At 44.1% G+C, this 20,029-nt stretch overlaps 1 protein-coding gene across 1 annotated transcript in view; it reads left to right on the top strand.

Annotated features, from left to right (window-relative positions):
• LOC126481123 (discoidin domain-containing receptor tyrosine kinase B-like) overlaps positions 1 to 20,029 on the top strand; it is a 255,085-nt gene that overhangs the window by 26,886 nt on the left and 208,170 nt on the right. Inside the window, exon 2 of the mRNA XM_050104660.1 lies at positions 87 to 192. Within this exon, the coding sequence (XP_049960617.1) occupies positions 87 to 192 (106 nt within the window). The remainder of the gene's footprint in view (positions 1 to 86; positions 193 to 20,029) is intronic.

The following is a 20,029-nucleotide window of genomic DNA, read 5'->3' as shown; positions in this document are numbered from 1 at the left end:
TTCTGATTACTCGTGATTTGAAGCAGTGTTCATTAATTTTGAAGAGCTTTTTACAGTGTGTACTGATGGCTCTTGTTTTCTTGCAGCACAATGCGTCGCGCCACTGGGGATGGAGTCAGGGGCCATCGCTGACGAGGACATTAGCGCCAGTTCATCCTTCGACAGCGGCAACGTGGGACCGCAGAATGGAAGGTCAGCGTCCGTCTTCTACTTTTTTCCACTGTATTCACAACTCAGTAGGGCAGCGCTGAAATCAGAGTTCAGTTTTCCGTCTCAGATCCCAGTGAGGTGGGAGTAGGACAAACTGCTTTCCAACTGTTAGTATTAAAACGGGGACTTCCAGTTCCAGAATTTGCATTACAGCCAAGAACAGTCTGCGAAAATTCTTGGCTAGAAGCAATTTCATTTACAAATGAGACCGTAGTGTGTCAGTAAAAAGCAAGTGTATTCCGTGTGTGTGTGTGTGTGTGTGTGAGTGTGTGTGTCCGTTTCTATGAGTCTTAAAAAGGAGAAAGATGAAACACGAGCCGCTGAACGTAATTATTTTACTGCCTATTCTAAGGCTCTTATCAGTATAAGAGGGCATTTGCCTATTAAATAAAATTTCCGTTGCTGGTAACTCAGAGAGTACAGTTCATCTTCAGCAATTCTGTATGAATAACGTAAGAAATTACCCGCTACTTTTATAATATTCATTGCTGTTTCATTATGAAGATGACAACTGAAAGTCGAATATAGTTGTTAAGACGCTAGACAGTACGAAAACAGGGAATAGACAGCGATGATCCCACATTTTTCTGTACAAGCAAATATTCTCTTGATTACGTAATCTTTCAGTGCCGAATTACGCGTACAAAGAAAATGCTAAATCCTTAAATGTGAAATGCAGAAACGTATCTTGACTATTATACAAAAAAGTTTAGATTACGGAAATGGTAACCCACCAAACAACTGCTAACATCATGGTCTTCCGACTATTCTCTCTTGCGTGTCATCCTTGAACGGGAGAACTATATCCCATAACCTATGAGCTCGTAACGCGATTTGTATAACAATAGCACCTATTTTATGAAGCGTTTAGTTGACAGTTCACGAGTCTTTAATTGATACGGGAAATTTTGAAAAATGGTTTCTATGTACAAATGATGCTGGTGGTCAATCATCATAGCATTTTTTTTCTTTGTTGAGGCGCTGAAGGAATGCATACAGGTAGTAGGTGTGTTAGTTTCCAGTAGCTTTGTTAAATACGTGTTTCTTTTCCCACAGGAATGACCAAATATTCTGAATAGGTGCGGAAATGGAGTGAAAGAGAGACAGTTCCACTTGTCGTAGATATGTTTTGTGGGTTTATCTGTTGCTGGTTGATGCAGATGCAAATGCGTTTTTTTACTTACTTCTCCGTAGTGCAGTGAACTGTATCCGTTAAAACACACTCCTTACTTTTCCTCTGACAGTGGCATTTTTATTATGTGGCTGACAGAAAACTATGCTCTGAAAGGGCTGTATTTTACCTGTAACACATACGGAGTGTGAAATTGCAGTCCAAAATGAAATAAATTCCAATTACATCATCTTGGCAACTAATACTGACAGTAAATAATTATTTGCGTTACTACTACAAGCACGAGTCATACCACTCCGAAAATTTAGGAGCAATAAAGCCAGCAGTTGATTGCATGTTGCTCAGATCCTGCCAGAAAGGAATGTAGCACCAACAAATAAAGCGTATATACATGACTAAGTCGTAGACGGCTATCGGGGTGAAGAACATCATTACCATTGTGATACAATTTAGGTGGATGACGTAGAACAATGGATAAGCCTATAACAATCTGAAGTGTAAATGTGCCCAAAACTTACAACTAGCCTATTTGCACACTGAAATTAGTACGTTACAATGACCATCTTACATTGCAAATAGCTTACTTAAGATTTGTTAAGATCATGTGTAACATCCGGCACCTTTTAATGAGACTGCTAAAACACACAGTTAACGTAACGTTTTAGAAATATATTTAAATTTTTATCCCTTCAGTTCTCTGTATCACTTTATTAAGTACCGTAAAAACTTTCAAATTGTAAAGAAGAATATTGACACAATGTTTTGTGGGAACTGGACCAACTATCGCATGACTTTTTCTCTAGAATATTTGCACTTTCCACATGACAAGAAGATGCGGTTTATATCCTTTCGTCACAGTTACACAGTGACAGAACGGCATTTCTTTGGTGTTAATTGTAGAGAAATATGATGGGGGATTCACGTCCTGCCGACGGGGAGGTCGTTTAGATACGGAGCTGAGTCTTCTATTAGACAAGGAATGCCACAGACATCGGCCGTCCCCTTTTCGAAGGAACCATTCCGACATTCCTCATAGCCTGTTTAAGAATTCATAGGAAATCTAAATATCGGTGGGATAATAGGGATGTTTCCTTTCATTACGATTTATTCCGCAATGGCTTTTCTTTTATTATTATTCCAATATTCTCAAAGTTCCTTCGTTGTTCCTATAGTGAAGTACTCCTCCTTGCTGCACTTTGTAAATTCAACAAATTTGAGCCACGCGGGGTAGCAGTGCGGTCAGGGGCGCTTTGCCACGGTTCACGCGGCTCCCCCCGTCGGAGGTTCGAGTCCTCCCTTCGGCATGGGTGTGTGTGTTGTCGTTAGCGTAAGTTAGTTTAAGTTTGATTAAGTAGTGTGTAAGCCGAGGGAACGATGACCTTAGCAGTTTGGTCCCATGGCACGTACCATAAATTTCCAATTTCCAAAAAAATTTGAGCGGACTTCTTATTCCACAATATTCAACTTTTTTAAATAATTTACTCTACGAATTGGAAATGCAACATGACAGGAAGGTCGTCCACACACCTCACCCCTTCTCTTGATGCCTCTACGTCCAGCATTCAGATCACACGGTTTTCTTATGAGTGGCTGAAGAATATATTCCGGACACACCACCGCTGAAATTCGACAGGATGAAGCCTCTAGAGATGAAACAGATGGCGTCAATGGAATAACCCGTTCCCTTGAGTGTTCATTCATACTCATTACGCGGTCGAGAACGACAGTTTGCACTGCGATGTGTAACACAACAATGTTCTTGTCAATCTTAGACGCTCCTGACACCCACTAGTCGATTCAGTCCTTGTCAGGAAAACGACACATGGCGTATTGTACCACCATGCAGCGAGACCTTCAGAGATGTTGGTCCAGATTTCTGTTCTTACCGGTACATCTGATACCCAGTAATACGTCCTCTTGCATTGCTGCGTGCCTGTATTCATCGTGATATACTATCCACGAGCTAATCAAGGCACTGTTTGTCCAGATTGTCCCACTCCTGAACGGCGATTCGGCGTGGATCCCTCCGAGTGGTTGGTGAGTCACGTCGTCCATAAACAGCCCTTTCCAATCAATCCCAGGCATGTTCGATAGGTTTCAGGTCTGGAGAACATGCTGGCCACTCTAGTAGAGCGATGACGTTATCCGGTTCTAGGCGCGCAGTCCGGAACCGCGCGACTGCTACGGTCGCAGGTTCGAATCCTGCCTCGGGCATGGATGTGTGTGATGTCCTTAGGTTAGTTAGGTTTAAGTAGTTCTAAGTTCTAGGGGACTGATGACCTCAGCTGTTAAGTCCCATAGTGCTCAGAGCCATTTGAGCCATTTGATGACGTTATTCTATAGCAAGTCATTCGCAAGATGTGCACGATGGGGACGCGAAATGTCGTCCATGAAGACGAATGCCTCGGCAATATGCTGCAGATATCGTTGCACTGTCGGTCGGAGGATGGCATTCACATATCGTACAGCCGTTACGGCGCCTTCCATGATCACCAGCGGCGTACGTCGGCCCCACGTAATGCCACCCCAAAACAGCAGGGAACCTCCACCTTACTGCACTCGCTGGACAGTGTGTCTAAGGTGTTCAGCCTGGCCGGGTTGCCTCAAAACATGTCTCCGACGATTGTCTGGTTGAAGGCATATGCTACATACATCGGTGATGAGAACGTGTGCCAATCCTGAGTGGTCCATTCGGCATGTTGTTGGGCCCATCCGTACCGGGCTGCACGGTGTCGTGGCTGCAAAGGTGGACGTCAAGATGGACATCGGGAGTGAAGTTGCGCATCATGCAGCCTGTTGCGCACAGTTTGAGTCGTAACACGACTAGTATTATTCAACATGGTGGCGTTGCTGTCAGGGTTTGTCCAAGCCGTAATCCGTAGGTAGCGGCCATGCACTGCAGTAGTAGCCGTTGGGCGGCCTGAGCGAGGCATGTCATCGGAATTCCCTGTCTCTCTGAATCTCCTCCATGCCTGAAGAACATCGTTTTGGTACGCTCCGAGACGCGTGGGCACTTCCCTTGTTGAGAGCCCTTCCTGGCACAAAGTAACAGTGCGGACGCGATCGAACTGCAGTATTGAGCGTCTATGCATGGTTGAACTACAGACAACACGAGCCGTGTACCTCCTTCCTGGAACTAGTCGGCTGTTGGACTCCCTCCGTCTAATAGGCGCTGCTCATGCATGGTTGTTTACATATTTGGCGGGTTTAGTGACATTTCTGAACAGTCAAAGAGTCTGTGTCTGTTGTACAATATCCACAGTCAACGTCTATCTTCAGGTGTTCTGGGAATGGTGGTGATGCAAAACTTTTTTTGATGTGTGTAATACGTAGCTAACGTTTCGCATTCGTAGCTTTGTTTTCGGCTCAGAAAAAAATGGTTGCGGTACATTAATTATCGGGGCAACGCTCGGACAATAGTTCTTCCGTCAACCACCTCACATTCCCGACAAGAACGCCGATTTACAACTACGGTTCCGCCAAGACTGCACAACGAAACAGAACAAAGATAACATGCTAATCATAGAGTTTACAATTTCGTCGATAATACTCTCGTACATCTTTGAAACAATTAATAAAAATTAATTTACTGAAATTTAAATGAAATGCATCAACATTAATTCAAATACCTGCAATATGAACGTTTAAAAGTGAAACAACGAATATTTTGCGAATATTTGTACATACGAAATCTTTTTTACGTAACAGGAGCTATCGATACCCACTGGTTTCGTATGTTTCATACTCTTTTATTGGCTTGATTGGGTCACAATATTAATCCAGTAAATAATCCGAACCTTATAAAACCATCATAACAAGCATTTGTGTATTCGGCCATGAAAAATCTACATGCTCAACGTCCACTGTTACGCTAATTTTAGGAAGTGGGGGGGGGGGGGGTGGGGGGGAGTGGAAGCGGAGGACTTGCTGATACTTGGAAACTCGATAGCGAGCAAATGGCTCAGATGGACAATACGAAGTAGCATTGCAATTAGCATACATACTTGGGGCCTCAACGTTTTCTGTCAAGACAGAGGATTAAATGATGCAGTAGGCTTAATGGACAAGTCGCATGAAGCGGTCAAGTTGTAGAAGAATACGTTGCAAATTGTAGCTAGTGGCTACATCACGCAAAGTAACTTTAATGACTTTTACCTTATATAACAAACATGTGCTCCACGTGACTCACACACGTCTTTAAAAACAAATTAGATAATTTTAGTTGAGACGCTGTGTAAACCACTGTGTTATTAAGGCAGAAAATTTTGCGCGTAGCAGCAGCAGTCAAAGAAACCGCTGTGTTCGCTGCACTTTGCCGAGACTGTGGTGGTCTCTGGTGCTGGTGGCGGAGGTGGGGCCGTCAGAGGGAACCCCGCTGGCGGCAGACAGAGCGGCGCCTGCCGCCCGCCGGCAAGTGCGGCGTGATCGATACGGGCCGCTGGGTCAGCCGCGGCCCGTTTTAATACGTGGGGGCCGCGGCCACCCAAGCCGGACTGCGGCGTCTGCGCTCCGCCGTGCTAATTGTCCCTTACTACGGGTATAGTCTTCTTTAACGCAACAGTAGCTCACTGTTGTCACGAGGACGCAGATAGGTCCTTAGTACACGAATTCAGACCTGGTCGCAGATGGCAGTTTTTGCCAAACTGACGCAAAAGCTAACTGTCATTCATTTGGATCCCATAAAGTCGTGAGATGGTTATTGCACCTGAGTACGCGTTCAGGTACGAGCTATTACAGGTTAGGCGAGCTACAATGGAACATTACCGCCTGGGAGCGCAATAGAGGGTCGTAAACATATATCTTTCGAAAAGCCCAGTACTCAAAGGTGGTCGCTGCAGCTGGGGTTTGAAGGAGGTTGAAATCGTCCAGAGCCCCTAATAACGGAGGAAGGTCTGACGAAAATAAGAGTCTGGAAAACTTCAGGACCGTGAGGAACTTTAAGAATGCTTTTTGGACAGATACGAATCTACGAGGCTGGGTAAAAAGCACAACACGCTTTGAAAACAAAGAATGACGCTATAGTGAGAAAGGAGGCAGCCAAGTGTTCTTAATTAAACTTGTAAATCGACCTCTTAATGGCTAGAGAAAAATGTTGGTATACGGGGGAAGGACTCAGGTGTACATACCTCCACTCCTATTGGGAAGGAGGAAAATCACATTCTTGGCGGGACAGAAATCTGAACTTCTGCCCTCACTTTTAGAGACAGTTAACACCATTGGTTAATCAAGTCAAAACATGTGAGGGAATTGATGTTGATAATATACACTGAGGCGCTGCTGTCGGCAACGCCTATATCAAACGACAAGTGTATGGCGCAGTCGTTAGATTGGTTACTGCTGCTACAATGGCAGGTTACCAAGATTTACGAGACTTTGAACGTTGTGTTATAGTCGGCGTACGAGCCATGGAACACAGCATGTCCGAAGTGGCGATGAAGTTGAGATTTTCCAGTACGATCATTTCACAAATCTACCGTGAATATCAGAATCAGGTAAATTGTCAAATCTCCGACATTGCTGCGGCCGGAAAAAATAAGTCCTGCAAGAATGGGAATCGTTCAACGTGACAGAAGTTCAACCCTTCCGCAACTTGCAACAGATTTCAATGCTCGGCCATTAACAACTGTCAGCGTGAGAACCATTCAACGAAACATAATCGATAATAGCTTTCGGATCCGAAAGCCCACTTGTGTGCTCTGTATGACTGCAGGACACAGAGCTGTACGCCTCGCCTGGACCCGTCAACACCGACATTGCAGTGTTAATGACTGGAAACATGTTTCCTCCCCGGACGAGTCTCGCTTCAAAATGCATCGAGCAGACGGACGTGTACGGGTATGGGAACAGCGTCATGAATCCATTGATCCTCCATGTCAGCAGGGGACTGTTCAAGCTGGTGGAGGCTCTGTAATGGTGTGGGGCGTGTGCATTAGGAGTGATACTGGACGCCTGATACGTCGAGATACGACTCTGACAGGTAAGACGTACGTAAGCATTCTGTCTGATCATCCTCACCCGTTCATATCCATTATGCATTCCGACGGACTTGGGTAGTTCGAGCAGGATAATCCGACACACCGCACGTTCAGAATTGCTACAGAGTCCCTCCAGGAACACTCTTCTGAGTTTACACACTTCCGCTGCCCACCAAACTCCGCAGACATGAATATTATCGAATATATCTGGTATGCTTGCAACGTGCTGTTCAGAAGAGATCTGCAGCCCCTCCACCCCCCCCCCCCCCCCCCCCCCGCCGTACTCTTACGGATTTATCGACAGCCCTGCGGGATTCATGGTGTCTGTTCCCTCCAGCACTACAGCAGACGTTAGTCGGGTCAATGTCACGTCGTGTTGTGGGGCACTTCTTGATGCTCCCGGGTGCCCTACACGAAATAAGGCAGGTGTGCCAGTTTCTTTTGCTCTTCTGTGTACTTCTGAATAATTTATTGCTCGAAAGTCAGAGTCTTTACTATGGTTAGCTACAGAGTTTCCGATGCTGGTAGAGCTAGCACAGTTTCTGTAAAGGCGAACAGAGCAGAATTCACCTTAGGCGGGCACTTCCACCTCAGGAGCCTTGCAGGGCACTTCTTCTCTGAAAGCCCAGGAGCCGTCTTCACCTATGTTTTGCAGAGTTAGGAATCTACTGCAAAAGAGATGGAAATACTGTGGCTATTATCGGAGTGCGCAGACACTACTATAATCATCTGCTGTTGCAGAAGTGAATGAGTATGGAGACATGCGCAGCAGAAGTGCATACCTGACGAAGGGACCACAGACTCGCTTATTTCGGGACTGATTTGGGCGAATTGGGACTGGAAACTCACTAGACTTACTATGCTCTTAGGTGAAGGAACTGGTGCCTACATGTTCGCTGTAGAGTCGAAGTTTCGAAACTGGTATAGCTGCGTACTATCGAGTGGGGCCTCCGCGAGCACACGTAAGCGCCGCAGCACGACGTGGTATGGACTCGACTACTGTCTGGAGCAGTGCTAGAGGGCATTGACTCCATGAATCCGTAAGAGTACGAAGGGGTGGAGATCTGCTCTGAACAGCATGTTGCAAGGCATCCCAGATATACTCAATAATGTTCATGTCTGCGGAGTTTGGTGGCCAGCGGGAATGTTTAAACTCAGAAGGATGTTCCAGGAGGGACTCTGTAGCAATTCTGGACGTGTCGGGTGTCGCATTGTCCCTTTGGAATTGCTAAAATCCGTCGGAATGCACAATGGACATAATGCATGCCGGTGATCAGATAGGGTGCTTACGTACGTGTGACGTGGCAGAGTCGTAACTAAACTATCAGTGTCCTATATTACTCCAACTGCAAATTTTAGGCAACAGGTTAAGACCACATAATTGCAATGTATGCCAACCCATCATTCCCTTATGAGCCAGTGTTACTACCGTTGTCTTGTACTTTCGGAAGTTAAGAAAAAGTAAATCGCTCCCAATATCTTCCATCGAACAGCACGCTCCAGCCTGCGCAAGTGTATCGCACTTTTCTTTCTTTTTAAAAGGTTTTCCCCCTGTTTCCATGGTGAGGTGGCATGATTTATTTTTTGATTGCTGTCGTGGTACTAATTTTTGTACCCCGTGAATTTGCAAAGAAAAAAATTAACTTAACGTACCATTCAGTGCCCAAAGAAACATACCCTCAGAAACTGTTCAAATGGGGAATAGAAACAGGCAGATATTTGAAAAAATATGCTTGTACTGAAGATTTATCCCTGCATGACACATTCTTTGATCGCCGCTTTATTCCGTGTACATGCATTTGTGAAGTCTCATCCATTCTTAAAAACAAATACTTAACTATTGTTGCTCTTGTTTACGTCTTCCACGGCAACAAGTACCCGAATTCACTGCTGATCTTGACTGCCCTTATGTGACTGCGTAATATGAGGTATTTTATTTACCAGTATTACTCTCTTTGAAATAAAATTAAAATGTAGTTGACAGCTTGATTTCAGTTGACGATTTTTTATTTTACAGCATTTCCGCGTTTAATTACATTTACAGTCATCTGCTTCCACGATTGCATAATGATTAGGCAAGCAGATCAACAGTCAGCATGAGCAAAAATTTATCTAAGAGCAGACGAGTTTCCATAATTGCCATAGTTTGTATAACTGGTTCGATAAATTTGAAGACGTATCGTGCTCCAAAAAGTAAATTTGACGGCAGATAAACAAAACCTGTTGTTCCTAAACGACTGGTAGCTACCAGTTGATATGTTGTTGAATATAGGTTACTTTGATACAGAAAAACTTAACACATTTCGGTGGTATATGTAAAGTACGTTTTTACAATATTACAACTATCAGTTTAAAATTGTTTGAAGCAACATCCTCATATGAACCAGCCAGTGGCATGGAACGACTTAGATACTAATGTTAGAAAATATTCATACATCTATACTGTTGGATTGCACTGAAAATTAAAAATCTGCAGTAGATATAAAGAAAAAGAGGCACGGAGAAAACTGTGCTACATATGAACAAAGACAACTGGGAAAAATGGCTTTGATGATAACTTTTCAGAGTGGAGAAACAGGGAATAGACGTAAAAGGAAAATGCTTATGCAACTCTGATATCATCTGCAACACTTTGCTTGAAAAATCTTCACATCTAATGATGTTAACGGATGGTTCAAATGGCTCTGAGCACTATGGGACTTCACTGCTGAGGTCATCAGTCCCCTAGAACTTAGAACTACTTAAACCTCACTAACCTAGGGACATCACACACATCCAAGCCCGAGGCAGGAGTCGAACCTGCGAACGTAGTGGTTGCGCGGTTCCAGACTGTAGCGCCTAGAACCGCTCGGCCACTCCCGCAGGCTGTTAATGGATGGCTTTTGATATTTTCTTGCCTTCTATTTGTTATATTGAATGCCATAACTTAACTTCAACAAAATGTGATTTGAGAGCTACACTTCTGTTTGAGAAAAGACAAACCACATGAACGTGGTAATCTTCGTCAATGCTAAATCTGAAAATTTGTGAGTATTCTGGAATTAGTTAACTTCCTGTACCTAAAACTGCAGGAATACACAAGGGCTACTGCTTTTTTTGTGGATGTCTACGCTGTTAACCAGGGCACACACTTATCACGTCTGCTCATTCAACACAAATGAACACCTCTAAAACCACCAGAGTATTTGGAAGTCAGAGATGCCCAATTAGGTCCACTGGCCGTTGACTGTTACTTCCTACAGTCAAGACATTACAAACCGACACGTTCATCTGACAACAGCAGATCATCACAACTTTGATAACACATTAAGCTTTTAATTTACTTTCATCGATTCCGTGCAGAGATTATTTAGTGAAGGCTCTATAGTCAGAGGTGTAAATTATTCTTGGTGCACCTGTTGTCTTAATACTCTACGACAATCCGAGTCATCCAGAATATACAACGTTGTAAGGAAAGTAATTAACATCTGAAGCAGTAACGGCGTCACACAAATTACGTTGGTACCAACCATGCAACATCACTACGACGATCTTTGCTTTCATTATGACGTGAAGTGTGACACACACACACACACACACACACACACACACACACACACACACACACACACACGCTGCTTCTTTGCGTCGGTTAGCCACTCCTCGGTGCGATTCCTGAATCTCCGTTAAAGCTGCTGATACATACTGCAATTTCTACAGTTTCTTTTATTATTGTTACAAGCATGGGCTTGAATCCATGTCTGCTCTAAAAAGATTTTGTGCTTTTACGTAAGGACGCTGATTCGAATTCTAGCCTATACCGCAAGATACTAGGACACAGACACCAGAGAAGCTATGGTGATTAGTATTTTTGTGTCAAAGACTTTAATACAGAACGGGATTCACGCTGAGCAGAACGGGGAAGCGGGCACTTTGTATATTTTTCACTCTCTCGGTAAACTGAGCTGTTTGAATAATGACCCATTGCAGAGTCAGTGACTTTTCAAACAAATACCAGACGAAGTAGTAGTGGAACAGAGTGAGTCTCAGCTACAAACATTTGGGAGGTAATTTCCAGTTGTGGCGATTGCCTTACAAACAAGGAAAACCTCCAGAAAACCTTGGTCAGCACCGAGGAATGAAGATTATTTTGAACTTAATTCTAGGACCATATGTCCCAGAAAAATGTTTTTAGTCTAGTGTATGTTAAATAGCGTCGTTTTGTGTGTTTTACATACATAATACTAAGAGAGATCGTTTATTTTATCTCCAACGAGTCGGTTGGGCTCTTTGAGATCAATCCCATTTCAGGAACGCAGTTTCTGTCAGCCAAATATTCACATAGGCCGAGAGTGGGCAGAGAATATCTCAGTTGGAAATATTTGGGAGGGAACTTGCGACTGCGACATTAATCTGATAAACCAGCAGAAACCTCTTGAAAATCTAGCTCGACCCAAACCCGACCCTGGGGTTTGGAACTATTTTCAAATTATTTCTATCAGCATATTGTCCATTGTCTCAGACAAAACGGAAAATGTGTGTGTTTGTATACTTCTTGTATGTATATAGGTATGTATGTCGACAAGCATAGATGATGTCCCATAAAGAACGCAAGTTTTGAAAGGCCCACCATTTCTGCTCTAATAAGTTGGCAGCATAGAACGTTGAACGATTTTTATCTGTTTACTTTCTCGCTAGCAACTGAGTGCTACACGACGGAACACCGTGGTGTCGTAGTGATTACTTAATTCAAATGCTGTGAATTTTTCGTAGTGTCTGTTCGCTAATTCTGTGGAATGGTTGATCAACGCAGTATACCGAAAAAGTCGATTGTTATGGGACTGATTGCTAAATTTGAGTAGTCGGTTCCGTTGAGGTCATGAAAGCCTCGGAGCGTCGTCTTGTTGGTCGTTTTGCAGAAATCATCGCAATCGCGAGTGATAATTGGAGCATGATCCAGAATAGTACGAACAAAAATAAGAAACTTTATTCGTGCCGAATTAGGACAACCAGAGTCCTGTGAAATTTATTCGCCGACTTTCACAATAACTGGATACGCCCAGAAGCAGCAAGCAACGAGTTCTGAAAGAATATCTGCACCTTTCGGCCCATAAAATACACATGAAACGAACTACCACGAAAAGCGATAGCATTTGCTCATTCTCTACCCCGTATTGCAGACATCTATGAACCTATCACAGACCGACGACAGCAATGTAGTTATTACGAGAGAAATTCCCAGACCGGCTGATTGCTCGCAGCGCAACGTGTATTGAACACCGAAGTCTTGTGGTCTGACAGCATATACACTACTGGCAATTAAAATTGCTACACAAAGAAGACATGCAGATGATAAACGGGTACTCATTGGACAAATATAGTATACTATAACTGACATGTGATTACATTTTCACGCAATTTGGGTGCATAGATCCTGAGAAATCAGCACCCAGAACAACCACCTCTGGCCGTAATAACGGCCTTGATACGCCTGGGCATTGAGTCAAACAGAGCTTGGATGGCGTGTACAGGTACAGCTGCCCATGCAACTTCAATGCAATACCACAGTTCATCAAGAGCAGTGACTGGCGTCTTGTGACGAGCCAGTTGCTCGGCCACCATTGACCAGACGTTTTCAATTGGTGAGAGATCTGGAGAATGAGCTGACCAGGGCAGCAGCCGAACATTTTCTGTATCCAGAAAGGCCCGTACGGGACCTGCAACATGCGGTCGTGCATTATCCTGCTGAAATGTAGGGTTTCACAGGGATCGAATGAAGGGTAGAGTCACGGTCGTAGCACACCTGAAATGTAACGTCCACTGTTCAAAGTGCCGTCAATGCGAACAAGAGGTGACCGAGACGTATAACCAATGGCACCCCATACCATCATGCCAGGTGATACGCCAGTATGGCGATGACGAATACAAGCTTCCAATTTGAGTTCACCCCAATGTCGCTAAACACGGATGCGACCATCATGATCCTGTAAACAGAACCCGGATTCATCCGAAAAACTGACGTTTTGCCATTCGTGCACCCAGGTTCGTCGTTGAGTACACCAACGCAGGCGCTCCTGTCTGTGATGCAGCGTCAAGGGTAACCGCAGCCATGGTCTCAGACCTGATAGTCCATGCTGCTGAAACGTCGTCGAACTGTTCGTGCAGATGGATGTTGTTTTGCAAACGTCCCCATCTGTTGACTCAGGGATCGAGACGTGTCTACACGATCCCTCGCAGCCATGCGGAATAGATTGCTGTCATCTCGACTATTAGTGATACGAGGCCGTTAAGATCCAGCACGGCCTTCCATATTACCCTGCTGAACCGAACGGTTCCATATTCTGCTAACAGACGTTGGATCTCGACCAACGCGAGCAGCAATGTCGCGATACGATAAACCGCAATCGCGATAGGCTACAATCCGACCTTTATATGTGTCGGAAACATGATGGTACGCATTTCTCCTGCTTACACGAGGCATCATAACAACGTTTCACCAGGTAACGCCGGTTAACTGCTGTTTGTGTATGAGCAGTCGGTTGGATACTTTCCTCGTGTCAGCACGTTGTAGGTGTCGCCACCGGCGCCAATCTTGTGTGAATGCTCTGAAAAGCTAATCATTTGCATATTACAGCATCTTCTTCCTGTCGGTTAAATTTTTCGTCTGTAGCACGTCATCTTCGTGGTGTATCAATTTTAATAGCCAGTAGTGTAATTTCTTTCTGTGAAGGTATTTGCAATCTCGTATGAATGCAAAATACCCCGATCACTTCCTCATATTAAAGCCGAGATACAGTGACTCATTTCAAAACTGGGGGAGCAAGTATGTCGTAGGACCTTTCATGGAATGAATAAGATTGAGCCTGCAGAGTCGTGGAGGTTATTTCGGTAGTACCAGAATTCATAGATAATCACAGGGAACATACACTGGACTAATAAATAAATTACATAATTTGATAAATAAATTTATATGTTGCGCCCCCAAAAGCCGCTTTTTTATGGGACGCACTGTGGAATGGGACTGTATCACATCGTCATGAGAAAAAGATGGCCACGTACGAGCACCTCTACATCTGTGCGATTCCCTCACTTCTTCGACAGTCAGTTGCATTCTTGACGAAGATAATGTAGGTTATTAAAACTTTTAACATAGCTGCTAAGGTTCAGTCACCGTGTCAGAATTATATTAGGACAAATAAGCCCTCGGTCACAAATATTAAGTCAAAATTTACTAGGTTTCTGTTGTGGACTGGCAAGACAGCCAATCCACAGTGACGGGTAACCGAAAGGCACGCGCTTAAACTCACGCAGGCTGGCGTGAGGTCTGAAACAGGATACGTAATGAATGCTATAAAGTAAAGTACGTAGCTGCTGGAATACTTAACTTTAATCCACAATTGGTGAACATTGGTCCTGTTACTGTACATGCTTTATTAGATACATAGCAAAGGATAAATGGCGCCTTGCTAGGTTGTAGCAATTGACTTAGCTGAAGGCTATGCTAACTATCATCTCGGCAAATGAGAGCTTAATTGTCAGTGAACCTTTCCTAGCAAAGTCGGCTGTACAACCGGGCGAGTGCTAGTAACTCTCTCTAGACCTGCCGTGTGGCGGCGCTCGGTCTGCAATTACTGACAGTGGCGACACGCGGGTCCGTCATAGACTAGCGGACCGCGGCCGATTTAAAAGGCTACCACCTAGCAAGTGTGGTGTCTGGCGGTGACACCACAGTTTCGACGCTACTGTGAGAGTCGTCTTCAGAATTAGACTAACTGTTCTAAAACATATTAGGTATATAATACATTAATAAAATTAAAATTTGTACTGACTGGAAAAGATGCAGTACTTACAAGTCACATATTAAAAAAGATCTAAGCCGGAAAGGCGACGTCATGAATAGTTGTGAGATGGCGAGCCGCTAAGGGCTACTCGTACTGTGAACAAGGGTTGCAAAAAGACTATTGCTCAAAGTAGCGTCGAAACCTAGTCAAGTTTGACTTAATATTTGTGACCGAGTGCTTATTTGTCCTAATATAATGTAGGTTATTGTTAAAAGCTAGAATTTTCATATAGATTTAATGCAATAAGTGCCACGAGAAAAATTTGTGTAATAAATACCTAGTGAAAGACATTGTAGTTATTTCTGATGTTTACAAATTTCTTTTGCCTCAAAGACAAGACGGTTATATGGCGACTCTACAGCAGATTGTTACCCGCCTTTCGTTGCTTTACAGCGTGCAAACAAACTCCCCTGTGTTCCTCCTCTTCGCACAAAGCGGAAAAGTTGCGCTGGAGACGGGCTGCCACAGTGACAGCGCCAGTTCCAGCGGGCCCTGGAATCGCCAAGTTCCAGACAAAGTTGCAGCAGGCGTCGCGCCGCCTCGTCGCTCTTCGCGGGGAGTCCCCGAGCGCGGCTCCCCCCTCCCCCCACTCACACGCCACTCCCCCCTCCCCCTTCCAGCGTACCTGCCGGCGTCTTCGCTGCTCGGCGCCTTTCCTCACAGCCCGCTCAACGGCCGCGCGGGGGCTTCACGCCGTGCAATAAAGCAAGGCGGACGAGCCGAGTGGCTGCTCGGGGCCGCTCGGCAGCGCTCGGCTGCGCTCGGCGCTCAGCGTCGTAGTTCACGTCACCCCGGCGCCCCGGGGCACGGCGCCGCCCTTAAGGGAAGGGCTTTTCTTTTCCTTCTCTGGGTGAGGGCGCTCTTGTCATTCACAAAACTACGTAATACTCGACTGAAAGAGGAGGACGCCGCGCGCAACTTCCAGGCAACTTGGCGGACGCAACAGAGGGAGTTGCAAATTAAAAGCCGAGCCACGGCAAGTTTTGGAGCCTGACGAACCTCAGACTCCCCGCAGCAAAAAACAGGAGGCGTTGTCTCTATAGCGTTGTCTGTGATCGCCAAGGGTTCCCAGTGAAACGTCTTTGCTTGCCTCCACAATATGTAGCAAATTCTGTTATACAACTTTTTATTTAAAGAATACCAATAATACCTTTATCGTGGAAGACGGTGGAAAGGATACCGCTCTACTAAAACGCAGACAGAAACGCCTGTAAAACTACAAAGGATTGAGCCTACGAGGGTAATCACAAAAGTAAGTTCTCCTATTTTTTATAAGTACATAGACCTCTTTATTTCTACAATGGTGTACATCACTTTACAGCTTGAACATTTAGCTATTTTTCGACATAATCGCCATTTCTGGCGATGCATTTTTGCAGACGCTGTGGTAGTTTTCTCATGTCATACCATCTCACCGCCATGCTGTTCAGAAAGTTATGAACCTCTTCTTTCACCTCGTCGTCAGAGCTGAATTGCTTTCCGGCCAAATGTTCTTTTAACCTAGGGAACAAGTGATAGTCACTGGGGGCCAAGTCAGGACTGTATGGTGGGTGGGTGATTATGTTTCACTGAAACTGTTGCAGGAGAGCAACGGTTTGCCGAGCGATGTGTGGGCAACCAATGTCATGGAGAATGTGTACGCCATTGCTCACCATTCCCCTTCTCCGGTTCTGAATTGCCCGTTTCAGTTTTTTCGCAGTCTCACAGTACCTGTAAACGTTAATTGTGTTCCCAGCGATTCAGCTCCGACGACGAGGTGAAAGAAGAGGTTCATAACTTTCTGCACATCATGGGGCGATCTGGTATGACATGAGTATACAAAAACTTCCACGGCGTCTACAAAAATGCATCGACAGAAATGACCATTATGTAGAAAAATAGCTAAATGTTTAAGCTGTAAACTAATGTTAACCATTGTAGAAATAAACATGTCTATGTACTTATAAAAAAATAGTAAACCTTACTTTTGGGATTACCCTTGTACTATACACTTACAATAGGACGGCAAAGATAGTTCCTAATAGAGGAACAAATTGGCTTTAGAGAAGAACGATGGTGTTGTGATAATGTTACAACTTCACGCCAGTGCTTCTTTCTCGGATTTGTTTTGATCTATCCGCTCCGTTCATTAGATTTCCCGTTCTTCCACCTGTAGCACGCTGGAATATTGGTTCCACTTTTGCTGCTCGTGCCCTTAGCTTGGTCACCATCGTAGAGGCTATTTTCACAAGTGCTCGACATTTTCGTGACTACATGTTTTTTAGGTAGTAGAGAAGTCACCACTGCGCACTACCACCAAGGAGGCTGTCCTCTTCACAGCCCTTTGGGTGGCTGCCTTTTCTGTTTAGGAATAGTCTCTTAGCCTTTGTGGATCCCTCCTCTTCCTATAAGGAAGCAAGCTGGTACTGTTAACCACAGTAGGCATGTGCCCAGTTGAGACAGAATAGGAAAAATGAAAGACACAATCGGGCCTCTAAACCCGATATCGTTGAGGTCGAAAAAATCGAGAGTTGGCTAAAGGAGTCAGATAGATGAATTGTGGTTGCCATCCCCATCTGCTTCCAAGAAGGGAACCCCTTAGAAGGTCTGCACTTCGTCTGAAATCTCACAAACTGATCAGACTTGCAATGGGGACCCTAATGGGAAGATTACTCCAGCCAGCGTAACTCCGTCGATCATTGAAACACACAAACCTCCCACCAGTTTTACGGTGGGGAGTGCAGCTGTGTCTACCGCATCAGAAAAAAAAGATATCGGACAAGTGAGAGTAGAACTGGCGCTCTATGGGTTACGTACAAATGTAATTAAGTGTATAAATGCTTCATATATAGGTTTTGATGAGTGAATTTGCGAGTATCAAAATTGTAACGTAAATGGCCGCACCTTTTGATTGCGTTGTCTTTGAAGCTTAAATTTTTTACGCCACCAAGGGACCGTAGACATTAGTAATTCTCTTCCATGAGAAAAAGGGGCCTTAACAGACGGATAAGGAAGTGATCATGTATCATCTAAGGCTTCCGCTTTTACCGATTAAGATACGGAACCCAGAAAAAAAAAGAAAAAAATAGTTCAGCTGTCAAATTAATGCTGTCATAGCGAAGTTGGACGCTATTTTCAAAAGCTTTCTTACTCATTCCTTTACACCATTTGTAGATGTTTTTCTCAAGCATACAATGGGAAATTTGAAATTTTTTGTATATATGTGCAGGATATAAAGTAAATGCTTGAAGTGGGTGTTTTTCCCAAATATTAAAAACCGGATTCCATCTGATGCACTGTCCTCTCGTCTGGTAATTGGCTAAAAGAATTGTAACACTGCTGTGAGTTGTGTCTCAAGCAGTAGACGGCGTAGAGAATGAGAAGTGTGAAACAAAAATCTATCCAATTAATTTCACTTGGAAGGCAGTGTCAGTCGGTAACAGCCCTTGTTTTCATATGTTACCCCATTTTTTCAAGATTACGAGAAGAGTAGTTCTGTAAACTGAATTGCAAACCTTTTTGGAGGCAACTAATGACTATTCTTCATGACCTACCGTTTTGTCGATGTTTAAATCGTACAGTGCACTGTCCTGCCCATGAATCGACTTTCACTGCGAAATAGTGAATTAGTGTACCTTATCCTACTAAATTTGATGGCTGTTAATAAAGATGCAGTGTTGTTGTTGGTGGCGGTGCTGTGCTCTTCATTCCGAAGACTGATTGATAGCAGCTTTCCACGCTCGTCTATTCTGTGCCAGTCTCTTCACCTTTGCATAGTTTCTACCACCTGCATCTACCTGAACATCCTTACTGTAATCCAGCCTTTATGTTTCAATGCTATTTTGATCCACAATCCATCCATTACCTGACTGACTATTCATTAATGCTTCAGAAAGTGTTCTGTCGAAGTATCTCTCTTTCACTTACGTTGAGCCATAAACATATTATCCCCCCCCCCTCCCCCCAACACAATTCCTTACTTCATTAGTTACTCGATTTATCAATACACTCAGAATACTTCTGCAGAGCGATATCTGAAGAGCTTCTATTTTCTTCTTTCCTGAACTACATATCGTCCACGTTTCATTTCAGCTTAAGGCTTATGCTACAGATAAATATTCTCAGAAAATAATTCTTGACACTTTAATTTCAATTAGATGTCACTAAATTTTTCTTTTTAGTTTTAGATCATTTTCACGCCTGCTATCGTCATTTATTTTGCTCCCCTGAAACCTAAACCTGTCTTCCATCTTTAGTGTCACAGTTGTTGTCGGTGTTGTTGTTGTGGTTGTTGTGATCTTCAGACCTGAGACTGGTTTGATGCAGCTCTCCATGCTACTCTATCCTGTGTAAGCTTCTTCATCTCCCAGTACCTACTGCAGCCTACATCCTTCTGAATCTGCTTAGTGTATTCGTCTCTTAGTCTCCCTCTATGATTTTTACCCTCGACGCTGCCCTCCAATACTAAATTGGTGATCCCTCGATGTCTCAGAACATGTCCACAGTACATAATTTAAATACCTCAGTATCACCTGATTTAATTCGACTGTATTCAGTAATCCTTGGATTACTTTTGTTGATATTCATTTTATAACATAATTTCAAGATCCATTCCATTGCGTGTAATTGGGCGTCCAAGTCCTTTACTGTTCATCCCAAGCCGGCCGGGGTGGTCTAGCGGTTCTAGGCGCGCAGTCCGGAACCGCGCGACTGCTACGGTCGCAGGTTCGAATCCTGCCTCGGGCATGGATGTGTGTGATGTCCTTAGGTTAGTTAGGTTTAAGTAGTTCTAAGTTCTAGGGGACTAATGACCTCAGATGTTAAGTCCCATAGTGCTCAGAGCCATTTGAACCATTTTTTGTTCATCCCAAAATTACAGTGTCTCTGACATTAAAGTTTTTGTTTCTTCTCCG

The sequence above is a fragment of the Schistocerca serialis genome, chromosome 5, assembly GCF_023864345.2.
Source record: "Schistocerca serialis cubense isolate TAMUIC-IGC-003099 chromosome 5, iqSchSeri2.2, whole genome shotgun sequence".
In the NCBI taxonomy this organism is placed as follows: Eukaryota; Metazoa; Arthropoda; class Insecta; order Orthoptera; family Acrididae; genus Schistocerca; species Schistocerca serialis.
Note: the sequence above shows the minus strand (reverse complement) of the source record. Positions and strands in the feature narration are given on the sequence as shown.